The sequence below is a fragment of the Phaseolus vulgaris genome, chromosome 8 (genome assembly GCF_000499845.2).
Source record: "Phaseolus vulgaris cultivar G19833 chromosome 8, P. vulgaris v2.0, whole genome shotgun sequence".
In the NCBI taxonomy this organism is placed as follows: domain Eukaryota; kingdom Viridiplantae; phylum Streptophyta; class Magnoliopsida; order Fabales; family Fabaceae; genus Phaseolus; species Phaseolus vulgaris.
The window spans coordinates 45607526-45630314 of record NC_023752.2 but is presented as its reverse complement, the minus strand read 5'-3'; the positions used below and the strand labels follow the sequence as shown (position 1 = coordinate 45630314).

General features: G+C 34.7%; 1 protein-coding gene across 1 annotated transcript; it reads right to left on the bottom strand.

The window, feature by feature from the left end:
- Positions 1–337: 337 nt before the first annotated feature.
- LOC137825218 (uncharacterized) lies at positions 338–877 on the bottom strand. The gene has a single exon (XM_068630890.1). It carries the CDS (start codon positions 875–877, stop codon positions 338–340), a length of 540 nt encoding a protein of 179 aa, XP_068486991.1.
- Positions 878–22789: the final 21912 nt, after the last annotated feature.

Here is a 22789-nt window from a genome sequence, read left to right as displayed (position 1 = left end):
AATGGAATGAGAAAACTTATGATGGTGGGTGAGAAATGTCACGCCACTTGGAGTGTGATGTGCTCCAAGATGAGTGTGTTGGTCGCTACTTGAGAGCTTCCCAAATCACTCAAGATAAGACCTCAAACCTAAGAGGACGTAAGCCTCACTAAGAGCTCACACAATTTGTCCAGAGTTTCTTTACTTCATTCAAATTCAACTTGTAAAATACAATGAGGTAGGCTTCCTATTTATAGGTGAAGGAGCCTTAGAGAACAAGCATGAAGGGTAGGATGGGAAACACTAAAAAAAGGGTAGCCTTATGGGTTTGACTAGGCTTGTCCTTCTAGAAACTAGGTCAAAATCCCATCCCGGTCACCAACAATGACTCACTTTTTACCAACAAGCTTCGAGCGCCCAATTCTTTGGCCAACAACATTCCAGTTACCAAAGCTTCATACTCAGCCTGGTTGTTGGTGGCCTTGAAGGCAAATCTTAGGACCTGCTTGATCAATAGTCCATTAGGTCCCTCTAGAATGATCCCAACACTGCTACTTTGTTGGTTATAAGATTCGTCCACCGAGAGGACCCACTGTAAATCACCATCGTCTACCTGGGTGGCTTCTGACGATAGCTCTACCATGAAATAAGCATATACCTGACCCTTGATAGGCCCCCTGGGCTTGTACTGCACGTCAAACTCAAACAACTCAACTATCCAATGCACCATCCGACCTCCTATATCGGGCTTCTGGAGGACCTTGTGGATTGGGAGATCGGTCATTACTATCACAGTGAAACTCTGGAAATAGTGGCAAAGTTGTCGAGCTGCAAATACCACTGTCAAGTCTGCCTTTTCAATAGCTTGATATCGTACCTTCGGCCCCTTGTAGCACATTGCTTGATATCGTGATTTCAATCGATTGATTTTTTGAAAAACCTTAACAGAATTCTGTTAAGTTGTGAAATTTTGTTTTAAATGATTTAAACTGATTTTGGCTTTGTTTTAAATGCTTTGACCAACTGATTGGAGTATAAAAAGGTTGTTTTACACTCCTGGTCAAAAACCAACTAAGAAAGATCAATCAAAATCAGTTTTTCAAGAATTCAAAAAGCTTTTGGGTCATCTTCAAGTGTGGAATAGGATTCTCTATATTTTCTGTACCTTAATATTTGATTGTACCCAGGTATATTCTATTCCTTTCTTTCTTGATCACTGTAATTCTGTGTGACTTGGTGTTGTGCAGTTTCAGAGGTTGTTATAAAAATTGTTTCGTGTTGCCAAAGATAGTGTGTGTTCTTGAAGGGTTCAAGATCACCACTTTGGTGTGTAGTTTGCAATCAAGGTTTGATTATTTAGTGAATTCTCAGTGGTTGTTGAGGACTGGATGTAGCTCTTGGTAAAGAGTGAACCAATATAAACATTTTGTGTTAATCTCTCTATCCTTACTCTCTTTAAAACTGCTTTAGCTTTGATGTTATAAATTGCTGGTATAAACAATCGATTATTTCGCAAAAACAACAGGTTGATTTTCTGCAATCAAACTAAAAACAATTTTCTAATTGGCTGAACTGATTTCTAATTGATTGATTTTTCACTGTCTTTCAATTTACCTTCAATATTTCCGAAAATCTTTCACAAACAATTCACTCCCCCTCTTTTTTAAGGCTTATATTTCTAACACCCTTATGCAATTATGGTGTCCAAATTCAAAAATTACTTTGAAATTGATGTGAAAGATGAGCTCAATGAAACTATCAAAGTTGGAAGTGAAATTGACTACTCAAATTTACTGAAAATGGGATTCCTGAAGCACAATGATGCATGGATAAGAAAAACTGGGGAAGCCTCAAGTTCTGAATCTTTAGAATCAAGCAATGCAGCATCTGAGTCCCAAGCAAATGAGATGAATGCTTTGATTGCTTATGTACCACTAGTGGGGAGGGGTGAACCTTTGTCAAACTTCGAAAGAGTCATGCTTAATAGGTTGGATACAATCTCTGGAGAGCAAAGGGCCTATTATGAGATGACCTTATGAAGATTTCAGCATCTTGATCACCAAATTAAAGTTGTCCAAGAGCAATTGGTTGAGCTCTACCATCGTGACCAATAATTTTTTTTAACTTGTTATTTCAGCTTGTAATCGGTTAAATTTCATATTTCTTGAAACAGTTAATGTTTGCTTTTCATTTTGGGCAATATTGGTGTTGGTTTTGCACCTTTAAACATTTTATATCCTCCTAAGCATGGTTATCACTGTTTTATGTTTATGAACTGTCTGATGGGCTGGTACATCCATTCAAATAGCTTTTGTTATTGTTTATGTTTGATGAACACAAAGGGGTAGAAATAATAGAGATGTTCTGCAAGTCAAGGGGAGTAAAAGTTGTTTTGTCTTTGTTCAGTAAGATAAAGCTTAAGATAAGGTTCAAGGCTTGCTGGATTATTTGTCTCCATCAAACAGGAGGAGATTGTTAGATATCTTAAGTATCTCAACTAAATATGTTTGATGAAGCCATGTGTTAAGACTTGAAGTGAAGACTTACTGCCTCATAAGAGTTTAGGTAGCTTAGCTTAGTCTTTTGTTGTCTTGATTTATCTTCTATCTTGAGTAATGATGAAGGGTCCAAGAACAAAATCCTTTTCAATTGGTTAAATTGGTTTTTAATTGATTAAATGATTTTTCAATCGATTAAAAATGTTTTTAACTGGTTCAAATTTTATTTTCTGGAAATTTGTTTTTTTTTCAATTGATTAAAATTGTTTTGAATTTGATATAATTCTCTTTACTTGAAAACTATAGTTTTTCAATTGGTTATTTTGTAAATCAATTGATAGAAAATTTCTGAAATATTATAGTTTTTTAGTAATGTGTTTTATCTCTAAAAATTATATTTTAGTTAGTTATGTTTCAATTATTTTTAGTTTAAACACTTATGAATCTTTGAAAGTCTTTTTTTTTTTTTCAGCAAAGAATCAATTAAATTAAATTAGGGGACACTTTAGGGGTGTCCCAACCCTTATACAAACCTTAAAAAACTAATACGTCCGACTACATTTAAGAAACCTACTTAACCAAGCACACCTTGGCTCCAAAAAACAAAAAATAACCCCCATCAACCTGCAATATAAACTTACACAACATAATGGTTCCCTGTTACCCAAAACAGAATACACACTTCATCCATAACCAATCTCTTTTGACCCTGAAAGAAAACTACTCTAACAACCCAACTTAAAATTCAGCTGGAAAAAATAATGTGTCATTTCATCATCAGTGCAACATAGGTCCTTATTGCTAGATTGCACCTCCAGTCTCAATCCAACCACCGAAGCATGCAGTAAGGTAATCCATCATAACTACACCAGTTACAGATATTCTCATTATAACCTAAGCTTAATCACTTCCAGCTTAGTCTTCAACATCATGCCAAAACCTCCCCCACAAAGTAGATACTCTTTCAAAACATTAATAACCTCAATCTTACAAAACATTAATAACGTTAATAATCAAAAACGTAAAAAACAGTTCCTCTTCCTTTAAAGTGCTTTGTCTCTTTGTACTCCCTTTTACTGAAAAAATTCTGCTCCCCACAACTGGACCTGCATCAAGAAAAGACAACCTTCCCACCGCACAATTCTAGAACAATAAACAAGATAAGGACTTCTACAAGCATATTACAGAACGTCCAACCAAAACATTCTAATATTGAAGATTGTCCGAATACCTGTGATTTGCAAGCAGGAATATGTAAGAGTTTGGAAGAACAAAATTACAACACTTACCTTGCTACCATATTTACGCAGGTTAAAGGAGATAAAATCCAGTTTGAAAATGAGAAAGTGACTCTCTTATCTTTATGTTTCATCCAGACCCATGATTGTACTTGTGCCATAGTGAAAATTTCCTCTGCATCTATCTTTGCTTGATTAAAGGTGACCCTATTTCTATGCTTCCAAATAGTCCATACAATTGACACCCAAAGACTCATCCAAAGTCTATTACCTTCCTTATTAAAACAAATGCTAGAGAATTGTTCGAAGTGGTTATTCAACACGTTGTGATTCACCGAACTAATTCCCAACCATCTAGAGCACATATTCCACACTTTACTTGACTCCCTACATAAGAGGAGAATATGCGAAGAAGTCTCCTCTTCCCTTCCGCAAAACACGCATAAATTATCCCCTAGTGGCACACCCCTCTTATGCAAATTCTGTTTAGTCGCAATCTTATTCCAGAGAGCCCTCCACACAAAGAACAATGCTGAGGGCATTGCCTTCAAATCCCAGAGAGAACCAAACACTGATACCCCCCCCTTGCCTGTGATTAACTAGCTTATTATAAGCAGATTTAACCGAGAAAGTATATGATGGAGGGTCATTCCATAACCTTACGTCCTCATTATCTGCTTGGAATGACGTCAGTGATATTACTGACATGAAATCATCTACCAAGGACTTCTTCCATTCAAACCATTCTCTTCTCCAACTGAACTTCCACTCCCACCCACCTGTATTCCAGCTACCAAGGCTTTCGATAGTCTTATCTTTAAGCTCAGAGTTGTTGTACAACCTATCATACCTTGCTTTGAGTTGGCCAATAGCTAGCCATTCATCTTCCCAAAATTTGATCTTATCCCCTTTTCCAACTTTCCAAGTTGTATTCTGATTGAACCAATTGTCGCCTTGGTCCGAGAGCCCAACTTTTGATAAATCATTCCACCAACTAGATGTGAACTTATTTCGATTCGGTGTACATGAATTCAACAACCTCCTCAAATCATACTTAGATTCCAAGACCTCCTTCCAAAGTCCACACTCAGTGGAGTCTAACCTCTACAACCATTTTGCCAAGAGAGCCTTATTAAACAAATCAATACGTTTAATGCCAAGATCGCCCTCCTCTTTCGCTTTACAGATATTTTCCCAACTAGTCCAAGCAATTTTCCTCCCTTCCTTTCCCCACCCCCATAGAAATTTCCGCTGTATCTTAATAATTTCCTTACACACTCCAGTTGGGGCTTTATAGAAGGATAGATAAAAGAGTGGGACGGCGTTGATAACAGATTTTATAAGGCACACTCTTCCCGCAAAGGATAAATTCCTACCCTTCCAAACAGACAGCTTCTTTCTTATCTTTAATAACACTGGTTCCCAGAAAAAACACCTAGATGGATTGCCACCTATAGGTAAACCTAGGTAGGTGAACGGGATATCCCTTAAACCACAATGAAGAATTTCAGAATACATCTTCACCTCGTACCTATCTACTCCGATTGCCCCAATCTTACTCTTGTGAAAGTTAACTTTGAGGCTTGAGCTTAGTTCGAAACATCTTAGAATAGCCTTGATACACATGATATTCTGCAAGTTTGGTTCGCATACGAAAAGGGTATCATCCGCAAATTGTAGCAAATTTACCTCCACCTTCTTGCCCCCTACTTTAATACCCGAAAGCATATTCTTTCTTGTGGCTTGCTTTGCTAAACTAGCTAAACCTTGTGCCACGATCAGGAACAAGAACGATGCCAGCGGATCCCCTTGTCTAAGGCCTCTAGTTGGTTTGAATTCCTTTGTTGGGCTACCATTTACCAAAACCGAGATTGTAGCTGATTCAAGGCAGGCTCTAATCCATTGAACCCATTTCCCACAAAATCCTAATCTTCCCATCATATAAAATAAAAATTCCCAACTTACCGAATCATATGCCTTCTCAAAGTCAAGTTTCACTATCACCCCGCTCTTTCTCCTTTTTTTCAGATCATCCACAACCTCATTCAATACGAGAACACTGTCTAACAAACCTCTATTAGACAGAAAAGCAGATTGAGACTCATCTATTACATTTGCAATGACCTTTTTAATCCTATTAGCTAGCACTTTCGTCAAAATCTTATACAAACAACCAACAAGAGAAATAGGTCTATACTCTTCAAAGGATTGGGGATTCTCCGATTTTGGGATCAACGTTATAAAGGACGCATTGCAACCCTTCGGGATCACCCCCTCTTTATGAAAGAATTTTACAGCTCCCAAGATGTCCTTTTCTAAAATATTCCAATTATTTTTAATGAAGCTGAAGGTTACCCCATCTGGGCCAGGACTTTTATGACTATCACAATTCCAGATGGCTTCCTTTATTTCTTTTTCATCGAATGGATCGGTCAAAAACCTATTTTCGGAATCAGATATCTCCTTGAAAACCACATTGTCCAACCTAACCCCGATATCTTCGATTGCCGACATCTTGTTTTTGTAAAATTCCAAGACCAACTCCTTTACCTTGTTTGGTTCTTCCACCCAACTCCCAGATAGATTACAATTAATACCTTTTATTTCGTTCCTCATCCTTCTCCATTTGATAGAAGCATGAAAGAATTTAGAGTTCAAATCCCCTTGCTTAATCCATAACGCTCTTGACTTTTGTTGTAATAGGGATTCATTTCTCTCATTTATAACTTGTAACTGGCTCAGGAGTTCTCTTCTTACCATGATCTTGTTTTCATCCAAACCTTCCTCATCATCTCTCGAATCCAACTCTTGTATTTTCCTCAAGATCTCAAGTTTTGACTTTTCCGTATACCCGAAAACATCTCTGTTCCAACCTTTTAGGTCACTCTTTAGCATTTTCAGTTTCTCTTTTAACACCAAAATTTTGTTACCTTGAACCAAGTAACTATCCCACTTGCTTTTAACAAAATTAACAAACTCTTTATCTTCCTGCCAAATGTCAAGAAACCTAAAAGGTTTTGGACCCCAATCTGCCACATTTGATTTTAACACTAACGCACAGTGATCAGATATTTGTCTCTCTGTAATGTATTGCTTACTACCTGGCCAGAATTGTAACCATTCAAAGGACACCAAAAACCTATCAAGCCTACTTTTTGCTTTGCCATTAGGTCTATACCAAGTGTATTTTCTTCCAATACAAGGTATATCCACCAATTCCATATTATCGATGAAGTTATTAAAACCTTGCATTTCTCTCTTATTACCGCTTACTTTATTAATCCCCTTTCGTTCCCTCTCATTTCTTATGGAGTTGAAGTCCCCCAATATGCACCAAGAACTGCAAGGTTCCCTTTGCCTAATCTCCAATAATTCTGACCACATTTGTGTTTTCTCGTGAATTAAACAGGAAGAGTACACGTTAACAACGACAACAGGGATATTTTTCTCCTTAGATAACCCAAAGAACACAATGAACCTTCTATTTATGATGTTACTAGTGCACTGGAAGAAAACTTTATGCCAAATCATAAGAATACCCCCTGACCCGTTTGCTGGCTCACTATATAAAAAATCAATGTCATTATCGCCCCATGACTTACAACATAAATCTAAGTTAAAATTATTCATTCTTACTTCTTGCAAACATAACATTTTAATCCCCTCCTTTCTAATAATTTCCTTAACATACCTCCACTTTACAGGACTCTCAAACCCTCTCACATTTAAAGAGAGAATTCTCATCAACAACCTAAAACGTCCCCCGCTTCCCTTTTAAGTTTCATAAACCTATCCCTTTTTTCTAGTTCCTCTAGGCTTACCATAACTTTTCCTTCTTCCCCGCAAGAAGCCCCTAACTGTTTACCCAACTCCCACACTCTAATTGTTTCAAGGCTCCCATGTTTCAACCAAAATAAACGATTACAATTATTAATGGCCGTATCAGAAACAGAATTACTAATTTGAGATAGGACTGACCTTATATTCTTGCGTTCATCCCGCTTGCTGCTCTTGCTTGATTCTCCCACCCAGAACACTCTCCTATCCATTGTTGTAGACGAATTCGGGGGAGTCGAATTGTGGACTTGCTTTTTTTGGTAGTCCACCTCATCCTCAATCAGTTGGGTCCCCTTTTTCTTTTGCTTGCCGAGCGGAAGATACATATCTTTGATTCTGTTTGATTTCGAATTCGATTGAAATTGGCTTTGCTTATGTTTGTTCTTTGCGACAACAGAGAAGTGTTGCTTAGTTGACTGATTTGCCTCTTGTGACTCACCTAACGAATCCTCCACCCTCGATACGGACTTGGATGAACCGTTAACTTCCATTGACATCGAACATTGAGACCGTGAGTCTGTTGTTCCTGCCGCTACCAGTTTCGTCGTGCACGGGGGAATCCTCCTATTTTCCTTCGCAACCACAAACGAGTTAGAGGGGGGCATAGTGGTTACTCTGTTTCGTGCTTTCGCATGGTGTGAGGTGATCTTGACTTCCCCACTAAGGCCTCCCTGTTCTGATTCGTCAAGAGAAATGAAATTTTCGGATATGGGCAGCCTCCCAGGTGATCCGTTCCAAAGCTTCTCCTCTCCATAGATAATTGGGCCTGATTTTGACGGATTCTCCAATAGGTTTTTGCTTCCGCACCTCCCTTCCATTTCTGCATAGGTTGCGTAAACCAAACCATCTTGGGCCCATTCTGAAGGCCCAATCCTCTTGTCCACGTCAGCCCTACTTAGAGCCGTTGGAGAAAAAGCCCCTAGGTCATCCTTTCCTAAGGTAATAGGTGCAGAGAGAGGGCCTAGAGGTCTAGCCGAAAGAGCCTCGCTACCACCCCTCGTACCTATAGGTTCCGATCTCCGGTGACCTTGCTCCGACGGTGGTTGGGCGTTTCGCAATTCCACCATCAAAATCTCCTCTGCCACCTTTCTTCCAACCTCGAAATCCCTACTCCCCGAGCGCGCTGAACTGTTTGATGCAATTGAACCCACCTCTGAGTCCAAGCCTTCAGATTCTTCACTCCAATGGCATTGACACAGTTTATAGTCTGGGACAGTGCACTCTTCCTCCACCGATACCTGATACAGAACCTCGTTAATCTTCATGTAACTTCAGTGGTAAACCCCTGCATCTCACCCAAACCAATTTATCCACGGCTACAAATTGTTCTTCCCAGGGAATTATTGTGTCAAACAGTTCTTCAAACCACTCTTTATTCTCCTTTATGGCTTCGTTGATCTTCATCTCATTTTCCCCTTTCAACAGCACATGGAAACCCCCCAGAAATTTGACCTTTATATATCCAAGGCCACCCAAAATAAAACTTTCATTTAGGCTATATACCTTGTTAAGATCCGAGACTCTCCCAATATAACACTTACTTAGCCATTCTCTGGGAGTTTCCTCTGCTCTAAAGTGTATAGCATGCACATTTTCTTTGTTCTGCGTTTGTGCTCTACCTTTATAACCATACTTAACAGAGTTTGTGTATGTGCTTGATCCTTTAGCCCTCCATTCTTTTTTTATTTCTTTTTCGGTCTCTATTGCCTTCTCCTTCAACTTAACGTTCCACTCCTTTCTTGTATCTGCTGCCCTGTTTTATTTTGGCCTATTAACGTTCATCTTCCAACTCCCAATCCAAATTGTATTTAGATGATATTCTAACTCCTTGATGTTCTGGACTCCTTGAAATCTTACAAATCCGAACCGTTGCTTCTTGATATTTAGTCTATTAGATATAAAGAGATCGTTCACCCTTCCCCATCTTCTAAAGATTTTCCACAAGTCTGATTCTCTGAGATCGAAGAGGAAGTTAGAAAAGAAGAAGGATGTTCCTCCTTGGTTCAAGGTTGATTTTTCTGTTTTAAATGTTTTTTAGATTTGCTGTTGTTAATCTTTGAAAGTCTTTAAGTGTTCTTGGTGCTTAACTTTTACCATTCACTTGAGGTCAAGGATCTTTCAAAGTGTGTTGTGAATTTGGAGATCCTTTTTTAGTTTCTTGATTCAGAACTAAGGTGATTTCGTTCCTGTACTTTTCTATTTTGTTAAATTCTATATTTTTAGTGCCAAGATAGAGTTTCTTGGTGGGTTACACAACTCTGATGGAGTGTTGTAGTGTGTGTTTTGTTCTTGTAGTGTTCAAGAAGTTTTTTGGATCTCTTTTGTAAGAAGATATTTGTCATCTAGTGAATTTCATCTTAGTGTGAGGTGAGACTGGATGTAACTCAGTTTTGAGTGAACCAATATAAATCTTGGAATTTTTTAAACTTTCCTTTTACTACAAACTAGTTTAAATAATTATTTTTCTCAACTAAAAGAACCAAAAAAAAAGAGTCAAACATTCACATAATAAACTAAAATAATAGAAATCTAAGAGAGCCTAGAGTAAGAAGACAATGATAGGTTAACATTATTTACATTCATTTAACATATAAAAGAATTATAAAAACAATATTATTTTAGTATAATATAATATTTTGTTCTATGAAACATTGTGTGATAGATGTATTTTTTAAGAGTAGTGTCAAAACAAAATTTTCCAGAGTAAAATTACTTATTAAAAATAAATCTATTCAAATACAAATACTTCAAGACACGCCAATTATGGTATGATAGGTTATGTTCTTTAATGCTATAAAGATTAAAATCATAAATTTAGAAAGATAAGTAAAATTGAACTTATTAAAAAAAAAAATCTAATCGTCTAATAACTGATATTCCTTCTGTTGTAATACTACTTAATTGAAAAACTGATGAGACCAAAAATTAAAAGTAATACATAAAGAAAAAAAAAAGATATTAGAGGTTATATATATATATATATATACACATGTTTTATTTGCTATCCATTATATCCTTTATTACATTATGGAAAGAAATTTCTTTCCAGGACCTATAAATTAAAAAAAAAGGAGAAATATTATATGACAAGAAAATAAGTTTTTATGATACATTATAAAGACTGATGAAATAGTCTAAAAAAGTTATAAATATCTTAATAAAGTGTAGAGAGATTCTTAATGGAAATTATTTTGGAGGAATTCTTCCGATTTAGAAAATAAATAAATTTAGTGAAATGCGAACACAAAAATATGACTTGGAGAAAAAAAGAGTTTATTCCTTACCGTTATGCCTAAGCATACAATTGATCGCTGATATGCTGGAAAAATAGTTATTAGGTATTCATAAGGAACAAAGATTAATATACTAAATAAGATGATACATTCTATTAAAAAATAATTGTTTTAAAAAGTTGGCATAATAAGTGACTTATACTTTTAAAATAGTAAATGTTTTTGTTTTTTTTTCTCGAATTTTATAAAGACACTTATGGGAACTATTTTTAAAAAATAAAAGGTAAGACAATATGTAATTTAAATTTGTATCATATGAAATAATAGAGCGCGTCACTCCTTCAAAATATAAAAGATGAATAAAAAAATAAAATGTATTTGAATATATATATATATGGGACAACCTATTTGCATTATTAAAAAATTAACAATTAGTAATAGTAAATTTAACACTTATTGGTGTTATGTATTATTACAGTTTTTTTTAATAGAAATCATACAATTTATATATGTTATTATCAACTTGAATAAAAAAAAATTTATTATTAATTTGGTTAAATCGTGTTTCGGGGACACGAGTTTAAATATATAAGTCATGAAAATATTACACAATTTTCATTAAAAATATAATAAAAAATGAAGTTATGTACATGATTCATAAGATTCATTGTATAGATTCTGTAAAAGTTATGTGCCAATTATATGACTTTACTTAATTATCTGATAACGTTTAATTAAAATCGTATTATATTAACGTGATTTAGTATTATCATACATACATGACTTCAATTATATTATTTAATACTAAAATTTTATTATTTATAAATAAAAATATGTAACAACTGTTATTTATGCTCAAAATTTATTATAACACTAATATATAAATTTACCCTTTAAATAAGTATCTAATTACAAACCAAAGGGTAACATTTACATCTTTATAAAATTTCTTTTTGCAAGAGATACATACATAGTTGTTTTTCACCATCATCGGGCTTTGACTAGTCCAATCGAGTAGACAAAGAACATGGACAATCCTGACAAAAATATATATAAAAAAAAAAACCTTATCCTTATTCGGATTAATTGGGACAAAAAGAAACATTCTAAAGAAGTCTAAATAAAAATAAAGAAAAGAAAACAACTAATTAAACAAGAAAAAGGAAAACTAAAAGCTGGTGCCATAATCGAGAGAAGTGGCAGACCCTAACAGTACAAAAAGGTCCAAGAGGGACCGTCTGGATAACTTTTAATATACGAAAAAAATCTTTTCCTTTTCATGTATGAAAATTATGCTTTTAGAAATTGTATATTTTTAGAAATACCATAAATATAGTTAATATTTTCAAGATATTTTCAAGAGTAAGAGATTTAATGTTTTTTAAGAAATTCAAAAAATGATAAAAAAAAACATATCAGATATGAAATCTGAAGTTAAAATTTCTGATCAACTTAAAAGAATTTTCGTACCATGCATCCAAATCTATCATATAGATTTCATTTTCATTAGTTAAATTTCCTAACTAAGGAGTAATATTTGTAATTCTTACTCATTATGATTAAAGAATATTTTTTATCTTTTTCATTCTTGACAAATACATTCCTTAACATAGAAACTAATTTTTCTTGAAGGATTTGCGAGACATTATTGAATAGATGAAACATTTCATTTTAGTTTAAATTTTTCGCAATCAAACTTTCAAGTAACATACGAGTCCATTACCAGAGACCTTGCATGCACCTTCTCCGCCAGCAACTCTGCTACCACTTTGTTTCAAGAGGAAGATGAGCTCGAGAAGGAAAGGTAATGTCTCGTTCTTTTTATCTCACTTTTTGGTGAGCTGTGGTCAACAGTAATGTGGAAATATTCAGGCAGGGAAGAGTACAATAAGTCTTCATATCCAGAGGATTAATCAGAGAGGAGAAATGTTTAATTTTGTAAGATTTGGTAAGGTAGATAACGTGGAAGTTTTAGAGAAACAAAATTTCTAAATTTAAATTCTAAATCTTAAACTTAAATCCTAAACATCTGGATCGAAAATAAGAAGATTCTTGTTAATATAACAAAATATAGGAGAAATGAAAAAAATAAAACATAGATAGAAAGAGATACATAGTAAACAAGATACGAGGGAAAGCAACAACAAGATGGTGTGGAAGAGGAAGGACTCATGGGAGTGTGATTTTAATCAATCAACTCCTTTACACGTTCAGCAAGCGGATCAAGTCAACTGTAGTACAATTGAAGATTGTTGTATCCATTGAGAATTAATGTTTCTTGTGGATTGAAAGAGCTTTCTGAACTTCTTGTTATATTGTTATTCATAAATATTATGTTTATTCAGACTCCTTGTTCCTTATAACTAAACCAAGTCGATTTCTCGTTCAAGGTTATCTAGAACAATACGCCACTTTTATATCTTATTTTTGTATTAAGATGAAACAGTTCACCGTAGTCTCAACTCCACACTCTACAGCCATCGAATCACATGACTCGTTACATAAGGTTCAAATATACAAATCGTCTTCCAACCTCATTCATGCTCTATGGAAAATCAATGGTCGTTCCTCATCATTGAGCATTAAGCACATTACCAAGCCTAAGAAATTTGAATTTCAAAGAGAAACAAAGCATTCTTAAACAACAATAACTTAAGAAGTATCACATTGCAACTCAATCCCCACAACAAATTGACTTTCTTCAACATTAAGTAATCTTTGGGCTTTTTTTTTTTTATCTTCAAATGCAGGGATTGGCCAAGTATTTGATCCAAGCTAAGCCCATCACTTTTCTTCAAACTTTGGTGTATGATGTCTTCAAGCCCTTCTTGAGCGGATTTGAGCTTTCTTCATGGTTACGGATACTCTGCGCTCATCCCTTTAGAATTCACTTAGCCATTTATTCTTGGGATCTCTTTCATTGCTCTGGACTCAATCCACTCAGTGTATGTAGTTTTGAGTATTTTTCATGACGCTTGTTTTTTAGACTTAATCCGCTGAGCCATTATTCATGCGCTAGGCGAATTGACTATTTTTGCTCCTTCCTTCGTTTGCTTTTTGTGTGTGCCTATTTTGGCAATATTTATGCAGATTTCTTCTTTTCTTCTTTGTCTCTAAATGCATGTTCTTCACTTATTTTTATACACAATACATGCCTATTGATATATGATTTTTTACTCTTATCAACTCCCCCCAACTTAGATCTTTTTTTGTCCTCAAGCAAAGCTCTTGCAGGTGCATGCCTTGAGTAGCAGTGATTAGCTTGAATTTTGTAACAATTGGTTTGGAATTGAGACATTAATACTTATGATTTTGGCATAAGTGTTGCATATCACGTAGTAGCACATCTACAGTTGAGTCATCCAGATCCTAATTCATCCATAAGTTAATTTCTCTCCTCAATTAAGTTCCATACCAAACCTTGTTAGTTGTTTACACTCAAGTGATTTCTAATATTCTTAACCAATTTTGCATCTCATTTATAGTTCTTTAAGATACACAACAAGCATGGACTAAGCACTGGTTAAAGACATTTTGTGTCGTTTGGAAATTCCTCCCGCTCTCTAACATTCTTAACATTTTGTACAAATATGTGAGCATCCCTATATATAGTTGTCCAGTAGAATCTTGCTTGCAGTATTTTTATGGTGGTTCTTTCCCCCATTGAAGTGACCACCATAGGGTGAGTTGTGAAAGTGCCATAAAATCTTCAGTGCTTCTTGTTGTGTCACACATCTCCTTAGTAAGTTGTCAACACCTATCTTGAATCTCATCTCTGAATAATTTTTTCTTTGATGCCAATTGTATTCCTTTTGGATGACTTGAGCAACTTTAAAGTTGGACAGATTTGAAAACTGAGGTATTTCTTAAACTGCAAATAACTTTTCATTAGGAAATCTTTCATGAATTTTAGCCTCTATAAGGTGCCTTCTTGATTTACAAATTTGGATAAGTGATTTGCAACCAAATTTTCAGACCTTTTTTTTGTCTATGATTTCTATGTTAAATTCTTGTAGTAGAAACACTTATCTAATTAGTCTTAGTTAGGAATAATGTTTTTTCAACAAGTATTTAATACCTTTGAGTCAACCAGATATGACCTAAATTTTTCCTGTGCATACTATGGCTAGTAATTTTTTTTTCTATGGTAGTGTAGTTAACTTGTGTTTCATTCAAGAATTTATTAGCATAGTGTATGCCATGGAAAATCTTGTCTTTCTTTTGTCCAAGCACAACTCCAAGGGCGTAGTCACTAGCATCACACATTAATTCAAAGTTATTGATCTAGTCAGCTGCAATGAGTACATGAGTTGAGACCAACTTTTTATTTAAAAGCTCAAAGATCTTTAGGCACTATGTATCAAAATGGAATGACACATGCTTGTTTATCAAATTGTTGAGAGGACTCACAATTTTTGAGAAATCCTTGATGAATCTTCTGTAGAATTTTGCATGTACTAGAAAGCTTCTGATGCCTTTCAAGTTTGCAGGTGGAGGTAGTTTATTAATAATTTCTAGCTTCTCTTTATATATATATATATATATATATATATATATATATATATATATATATATCCCATTTTTTTAAGTGTGTGTGTCCCAAAATGATAACTTCTATTACATAAAGTGGCATTTCTCCCAATTCAGCACCAAATTGATTTCAGTTAGGACTGCTTCTAAATTCTTGAGGCATTCTTCAAATGAGGAGCCAAAAACTGAGAAATCATCTATGAATATTTCAATACATTTCTCCATGTATGAGAATATGGCCAAAATGTTTATGGACTTTTAACAAGAGTTTGATTGAGAAATTTTTTTTTCTAAAGTGGAATTTTTAGTTGCTAGACTTTCTATGGAATTATCATTCACATTTTATATTTGTCCTATTTTTTTCTAAAATCAATGATAACTCTGTTTGAATCTCATCTATATTTGTGTTCTTAGCTTCTAAGGTTTAATTTAATCTTCTATTTTCTTATTATAATTTGTCATTATGAAAGTTCTAGGTTTCTTTTAGTTAGGTCATCTAGTTCAGAACTATTAGTTTTACTTTTCTTATTTATAGTTTTAAATTCAAACTTGATATACGCATTAAAAGAGGGTTATTGTAAGTATGCTTCTCTAACTGAGTAAAGGTGAGAAAGGTCTACCTCTTCTTCAGATTCTTCACAATCTAAGATGTACTTTGTGTATGCCATAAGACCAATGTATGCTTTTTCATCACATTCTAAGTTTGAAAGATGTAGATCTTCCCATGTTGACATTAAGCCTTTCTTTTTTATGAACTCTTTTTTTTTCCTTATTTTCTTTTTGATTTGGACACTCAAATTTTATATGTCCAAGTTTGTTGCAGCCAAAGCATATTAGCTTTCCTTTGCCATCTTTACCATATCATCTATCCTTTACAAAATTTCTTTTTCTTTTCCACATCTTCTTGAATTTTTGAGTGATGAAAGCAAGATCTTTGCCACCAGTCTTTGAATTGTTGGATACAACTTCATTTTCTTCAAATACCTTTAGTGAATTTTCCTTTTGGCTTTAATGGTTTTGTTGTTTACTTATAGGACTTGTTCATGGATGACCAAAATTCGTACCAACTCTTCCAGTGACATGACTTTCAAGTCCTTGGATGCTTGAGTGTTTTTTCTTGCATTCTCCACTTTAGTGGGAGAGTTCTAAGGACTTTGTCATTTATGTCATATTGACTTATGACCGTTCATAAGGATCTGAGACTATTTAGGATAGTTTGTAGCCTGATTATCATTGACTAGATAGATTCATTTTCTTCCATCCTGAACATTTCATATTGAGTTTTCAATAGAGTTAACTTATTTTGTCTTGCCTCTTTAGATCTTTCATGAGACAATGTAATCGTCTCCCATATGTCATTTTCACTTGTCATAACATGAACTTTAAATATTTCTTCTTCATACAACATGCACAAGTGAATATATCTAACTTTGGCATTGAGGTTGTATAGTGCCTTTTCTTCCTCGTTCCATGATTCATGTTTAGTACATTTCTAGAGGAATCGAGAATACGAGAGATACCTCTCTTTACAATAGTTAGAATATCAATGTTGTTGAATTCAAGAAAGGATGTCATCATTAGCTTCCGCAGATCATACTTCTCTCCCTTGAACAAAGGTGGTCTCTTGACAACTTGGCTTTCAAATTCCATTGAGTTTGTTGCATGATCGTTTCCTCAAGTTTTGTTGAGAACGAACCTCTGAGGTTAGCTTTGATACCAATTGTAGGTACAATTGGATCTAGAAGGAGAGGTTGAATAGAGTTCGAACTCAAATCGAGTACCTAAAAAAGTTGTCAAAGAAAATACAATATCTAAAAGATAAAATACACACACACACAAGCACACAGAGAGAGAAACTCACACAAAATTTATACTGGTTCACCTAAGACTTGGGCTACGTCCAGTCCTCTCAAGAAACCCACTTAAGAGCATTTATTAACACATGTATTCTACACCTCTTCAGGGACAAGTATTCTACACCTCTCCAGGGACAAGTATTCTACACCTCTCCAAGTAAGTCTTAATCTCCCTCTAAGACCAAAGCCTCTTAACAAGTGAGAAACACTCTCGAATAGTGAGCATCAATGAAAGTGCACAACATTATCTTTATACAGTCAAGGATTTACAATGTATGACTCACTCCCCAAAGTATAAGTTCTCTAAACATCAAATATGAAATACAATCAAAGTAAGATTATTCATATTAAGAATGTGATTGCCTTGTGAAAGCTTGTCGTTGTATGTTCTTGTATATACCTTCTTTATCTTCAAGGTCTTTATATAGTTTTTAAATTATGACCATTGAAGCTTTGATTTCTTCTCTTGTATATAGCCGTTAGATGTTGGATATGGAAGCTCTTTAAATTGATTGATTCTTTTGCATCTTGGACTTTAAATGTATTTTAAATTGTTTCTTTCTTTATCCAAATGTGAACGTTGATACTTCAATATTGTAATCTTGAGTATATTTGTCATATCCTTCATTAGTATGCATTGTTCATCATTTTCTTCTCATCAAAAGATAGATATGGTAACTTCTACTTTGATTGAATTCTATGCGTCTTTGAGCGTGTGAAACAATTTGATTTGTTTCCTTTAGTTCTCTAATATGAATGTTAACCCTTTAATGCTTAGTGACTGATTCTTCAAATATCTTTGTAATGTTGATTCTTCTTTAATGCAGTAGGCACTGAGTTAGAAAATGTTTTCTTTTGAGGCAATCTTCACGTCATTATCATTTTATATCTTCATCAATTTTTTCGAATTCTTTCCATTCTTGTGGTTGTTTAAACGTTGAAGATACATTTGTAAAGACTATAATCTTGTTCTCCACTACTTTATCATATACTTGTTGCTTCAGAAGTTTCCTTAAGCAACTAAATTAGAACGTTGTGCTTTATTTATTTGAATATGAATATTTATACTAGTTTCTTTGCATATACTTCCATTCTTGTATCAGACAATGATATTAGAATGTTCTTATATGAACTATGAATACATCTTTGTCAAAAGACTACTTTTGGAATAAATTCGTGCATGTGCTTCCTCTAAAGAATTGACTGAATGAAGCTTTAATGCTTGATTGCACAGATCTTGTTCATCAACTTCATGGTTTCCTCAATCAAACATTGAGTATGGAAACTATAGATATTTAGTTTTTATGCGTCTTTGTGTTCCTTGACAATTTGTGGAAACATTACAAGTATTAGTGAACTAAATAGTCATCATAATAACTCATGGGTATCACTGTAAAATGATATCTTCGAATATCTCTGAATTATCAAATTTTTCTATTCTCATATATTAATTCAGAAATATGTTATCAAGACTTTCCAAATTAAATTAAATTAAACCTTTAAGCGCAAATAGATTTAATCTGGTTTATGTATAATTTGGAAAACATAATCAATCATATACTTTGTTTTTCGAAATATTTCTTATACAAACTATAATTTGATCAATAAAGCACAGTTGTATTCAAAATTAGTTTATAATCACTTAGAAAATTATATTTCTTCTTTGAAACATTAAAGCACGTGTATTTTCATAAAATCGGATGTGCCCTATATTTCAAATTAATTTGTAATACACATTTTATTCCTGGTTTCAACTGTTCATTTTGATTTAATTTATTTTCAATGAATTCTCAATATCAAAATAAGTTTAGAAAGAATTCAAGAAAAAATATAGAATCTAAATACTAAGTTTGGAAACTTCCATTTGAGGATCATTCAACACATATTATCGTTTGTCACATATGACATGATCATCGTTTGACGTGTTGTAAATATTTCCTCGTTTGTCAAATGTATATTGAGTTTAGTCCATTGATTTCTTATGTAGACATTGTCTACCATGCTTTGTGATACCTTCGTATAACTCTTACATATTTCAAGAAAAAATATAGAATGTAAATACTAAGTTTGGAAACTTCCATTTGAGGATCGTTCAACACACATCATCGTTTGTCACATATGACATGATCATCATTTGACGCGTTGTAAATATTTCCTCGTTTGTCAAATGTATATTGAGTTTAGTCCATTGATTTCTTCTGTATACATTGTCTACCATGGTTTGTGATACCTTTATATAACTCTTACATATTTCAAGAAAAAATATAGAATGTAAATACTAAGTTTGGAAACTTCCATTTGAGGATTGTTCAACATACATCATCATTTGTCACATATGACATGATCATCGTTTGACGCGTTGTAAATATTTCCTCGTTTGACAAATGTGTATTGAGTTTAGTCCATTGATTTCTTCTGTAGACATTGTCTACCATGCTTTGTGATACCTTCGTATAGCTCTTACATATTTCAAGAAAAAATATAGAATGTAAATACTAAGTTTGGAAACTTCCATTTGAGGATCATTCAACACACATCATCATTTGTCACATATGACATGATCATGTTTGACGCGTTGTAAATATTTCCTATTTGTCAAATGTATATTGAGTTTAGTCCATTGATTTCTTCTGTAGACATTGTCTACCATGCTTTGTGATACCTTCGTATAGCTCTTACATATTTTAATATTTTCTAGCGAGTTCCCTTGAGACATAGTTTAACGCTTTTTGTGAAGATAAGCTTCTTGTTCTTTTCACCACGTTGTTCGTCTTATGCTTTCAACTAATACTATGCTCATTATTGTCATCATCTGGCAAGGATATATAATATTTAACAATATCAAATTTTTTTTGTGTAACATCATCTTTCTTTCTTCCATGACAACGTTTGTTGTGCATTAACGTATATTCTAGGACTTTTGCATTCTTAATATTGTTGTTAGAAATCATAACACATGTTTATAGTTTTCTGTTATCAGCAAAATATACTTAGAGTCTCTTATCATAAGATTGTCTAAAACTAATTGGATTGTCTAGAGTCTTCACATGGGAGAACCGTCTTTAGTTTCTTATATGAACTTAGTTGTGTTGAACAAGATACTTTGATGCCTCCAAATTTGTGTGGAAAGCTTGAAGACTTTGTTGCTATGTGTGTGTGTGTTGTCTAGTAGTTTTTTACTTTTTAATTCACTCATTGTTTTGATCCAAGCTTACTTGATTTTTTTATCTTTTTTAAAAAAAAGTGTTGTACCGTCCCGTCCCCGGGCGTTGACCAAAGTCAAAGTCAAAGTCAAAGTCAACATATGGTGGGACCCGTCAATGGGGCCCAAGGGAAGAAAGTCAACAGGTTGACCGCTTAAGGCGTCGCCAAGTGTAGGCGTCGCCAAGATGAGGCGTCGCCAGGTTAAGGCGTCGCCAGGATAAGGCATCGACGGTGTCACCCCCCGATACCCATGGGTAGGAAAGACCGTGGAGGGGGCGACATCGCGAGAGACCTCAGTACCTCAGAACAGTAATAAAGAGAAGAGAAAGGTGGCTTCAAGGCCATAGTTCTAGTACCAGTAGGGGGTAACCTGACTCGTGAAGTACCCACGCCACTGCTGGGAGACCCTGGGACAGGTACGACCCATGAGAGGGCCACGCCCAGGGGAGAACCACGTGCATGGTACGAGAGAAAGGTAGATACACTCCCAGGGCGAGTGACTAGAGGTTGGGGCGCATGAGTTGGCACCCAGAAAGTCACCCCCTTGCGCCAAATGCACTTCGAGAAAGGAGAACTTACATGATGGATTATCCCTAAGTTGGGTTACGACGTTGTAAGGCCCTCCACGGAGAATAGCGATCAAGTCAGAAGAACACGTGGCGGTAAGCACTGAAACATCAATGTTTTCCTGAAAGTTCGCTAAGGTACACATTAATTTAGTTTACATTTCGAACGCTTTAAAGCACTTTAAATGCTTTAAACGTTTTAAACGCGTTGAACGTTTTTATACGCTTTAAATGCGCTTTCAGACGCTTTAAATGCTCTAGACGTTTAAAAGGGGCTTTAAACGTTTGAGGCAGTGAGGAAAGTGGCAATTTACACACACACCCTAGTGGTTTTGCTCTCATACCCACTATACGCACAGACAATTAGGGAAAAAAGCATTAGTTACTCAGTTATTCGACCACCTTCAGAGCATCCATTCGCGGTGTTCCGATACGGAGGTGTGTCCCTTTGATGTTTCTCGCTAGCTGACTTGATCGTCGGAGTGCAAACGGCCGCGAGGGCGCCCCTTTGTCCACTTGTTTTCAAGTACTCACAGATGGTGCAGAACGAAGGTGCCCTAGCTCGCGAGGATTAGCCACGCACAAAGACGTCCCTGGTCAACCGGCAGGAACAAGTGTTTTCTAAAAAGTTGTGAAATTTCAACCTGTTGTTGTCAAAACAACCTGTTGTTTGACACTTAGTGGTTTTCAAAATGATTTGGAAAAGCTTAGCTTTGTTTTGTTTTTTTTTTTCTATCAAACTAAAACAATTGGTTATTTCGATAAAACAACCTGTTATTTTTATAAAATCCTTAACAAAAAATTTATTTAAATTTGTTGTTTTGGAAAACAATCTGTTGTTTTTATAACATAAGATCGTTAAGTGCTTTGAATTGTTTTTAAATGATTCCAACTACTTTTAATTAATGATCTAAGACCTTAAACAAGAGGGGGGGGGGGGTCAATTATTTATAAGAGATTTATGAAAACTTTTGGAGGTTCAATGAAATTCTATGTAGAAATCCAGAAGAGGAATCAAGTTAGCCAAGAACACAAACTATTTTTAAAGCAAAACACAGAAAAACAACTGATTGTTTCTTCAAATCAATCAGTTGTTTATACCAATTAAACTTAAACAACTTAAAAACAGAATTTCAAGGAGTTCAGGGTAAGAGAGAATCACACAAACAATTTATATTGGTTCACTCTTAAGCCAAGAGCTACATCCAGTCCCCACAAATCACTGGGTTAACCACTATGTAATCAAACCAAATTACAAAACACCATACACCAAAGTAGTGACCTTGAACCCCTCAAGAAACACATTACCTTTGGTCACGTGATTCGTTACCTCGTTTCGAGTAACTTTCATATTTTACGCATCTCCATCTGACTTCTCTATCAAAAGTTATGGTCGTTTGAAGTTTCTCAATGCTAATTTTTTCCAACTCCAAATCTATCACTCATCTATTCAATGTCAAGACTGCTCCATTAAATATCCACTAAATGAAGTTCCTACAAAAAAAAAAATTGGATAAAAAATCACTTTCTACCTATTTTTAATGAATTTTACAATATTGCCTCAATTATGCACACCAAACGAGCTTTGCTTTCTTTCTTTTTAGTGATGATACATACGTTAAACTACTCTAAACTACTAACTAATCAACACATAGCATGGAAATATTTATTATAAAATTAATTAAAAAAATTTTAAAAATACTAACTAACCTTCTATAGTGGTTTAGGGTTTAGGTGTTGTCGGTTGTCGGCGTGCGGAGGTACTGTCGCCATGAAGGGCTCGCGCGCGGAGGAGAGATGTGGCGATCACCGATGTCGTCAGACGAAAAAGAGGGGTAGAGAGAAGAA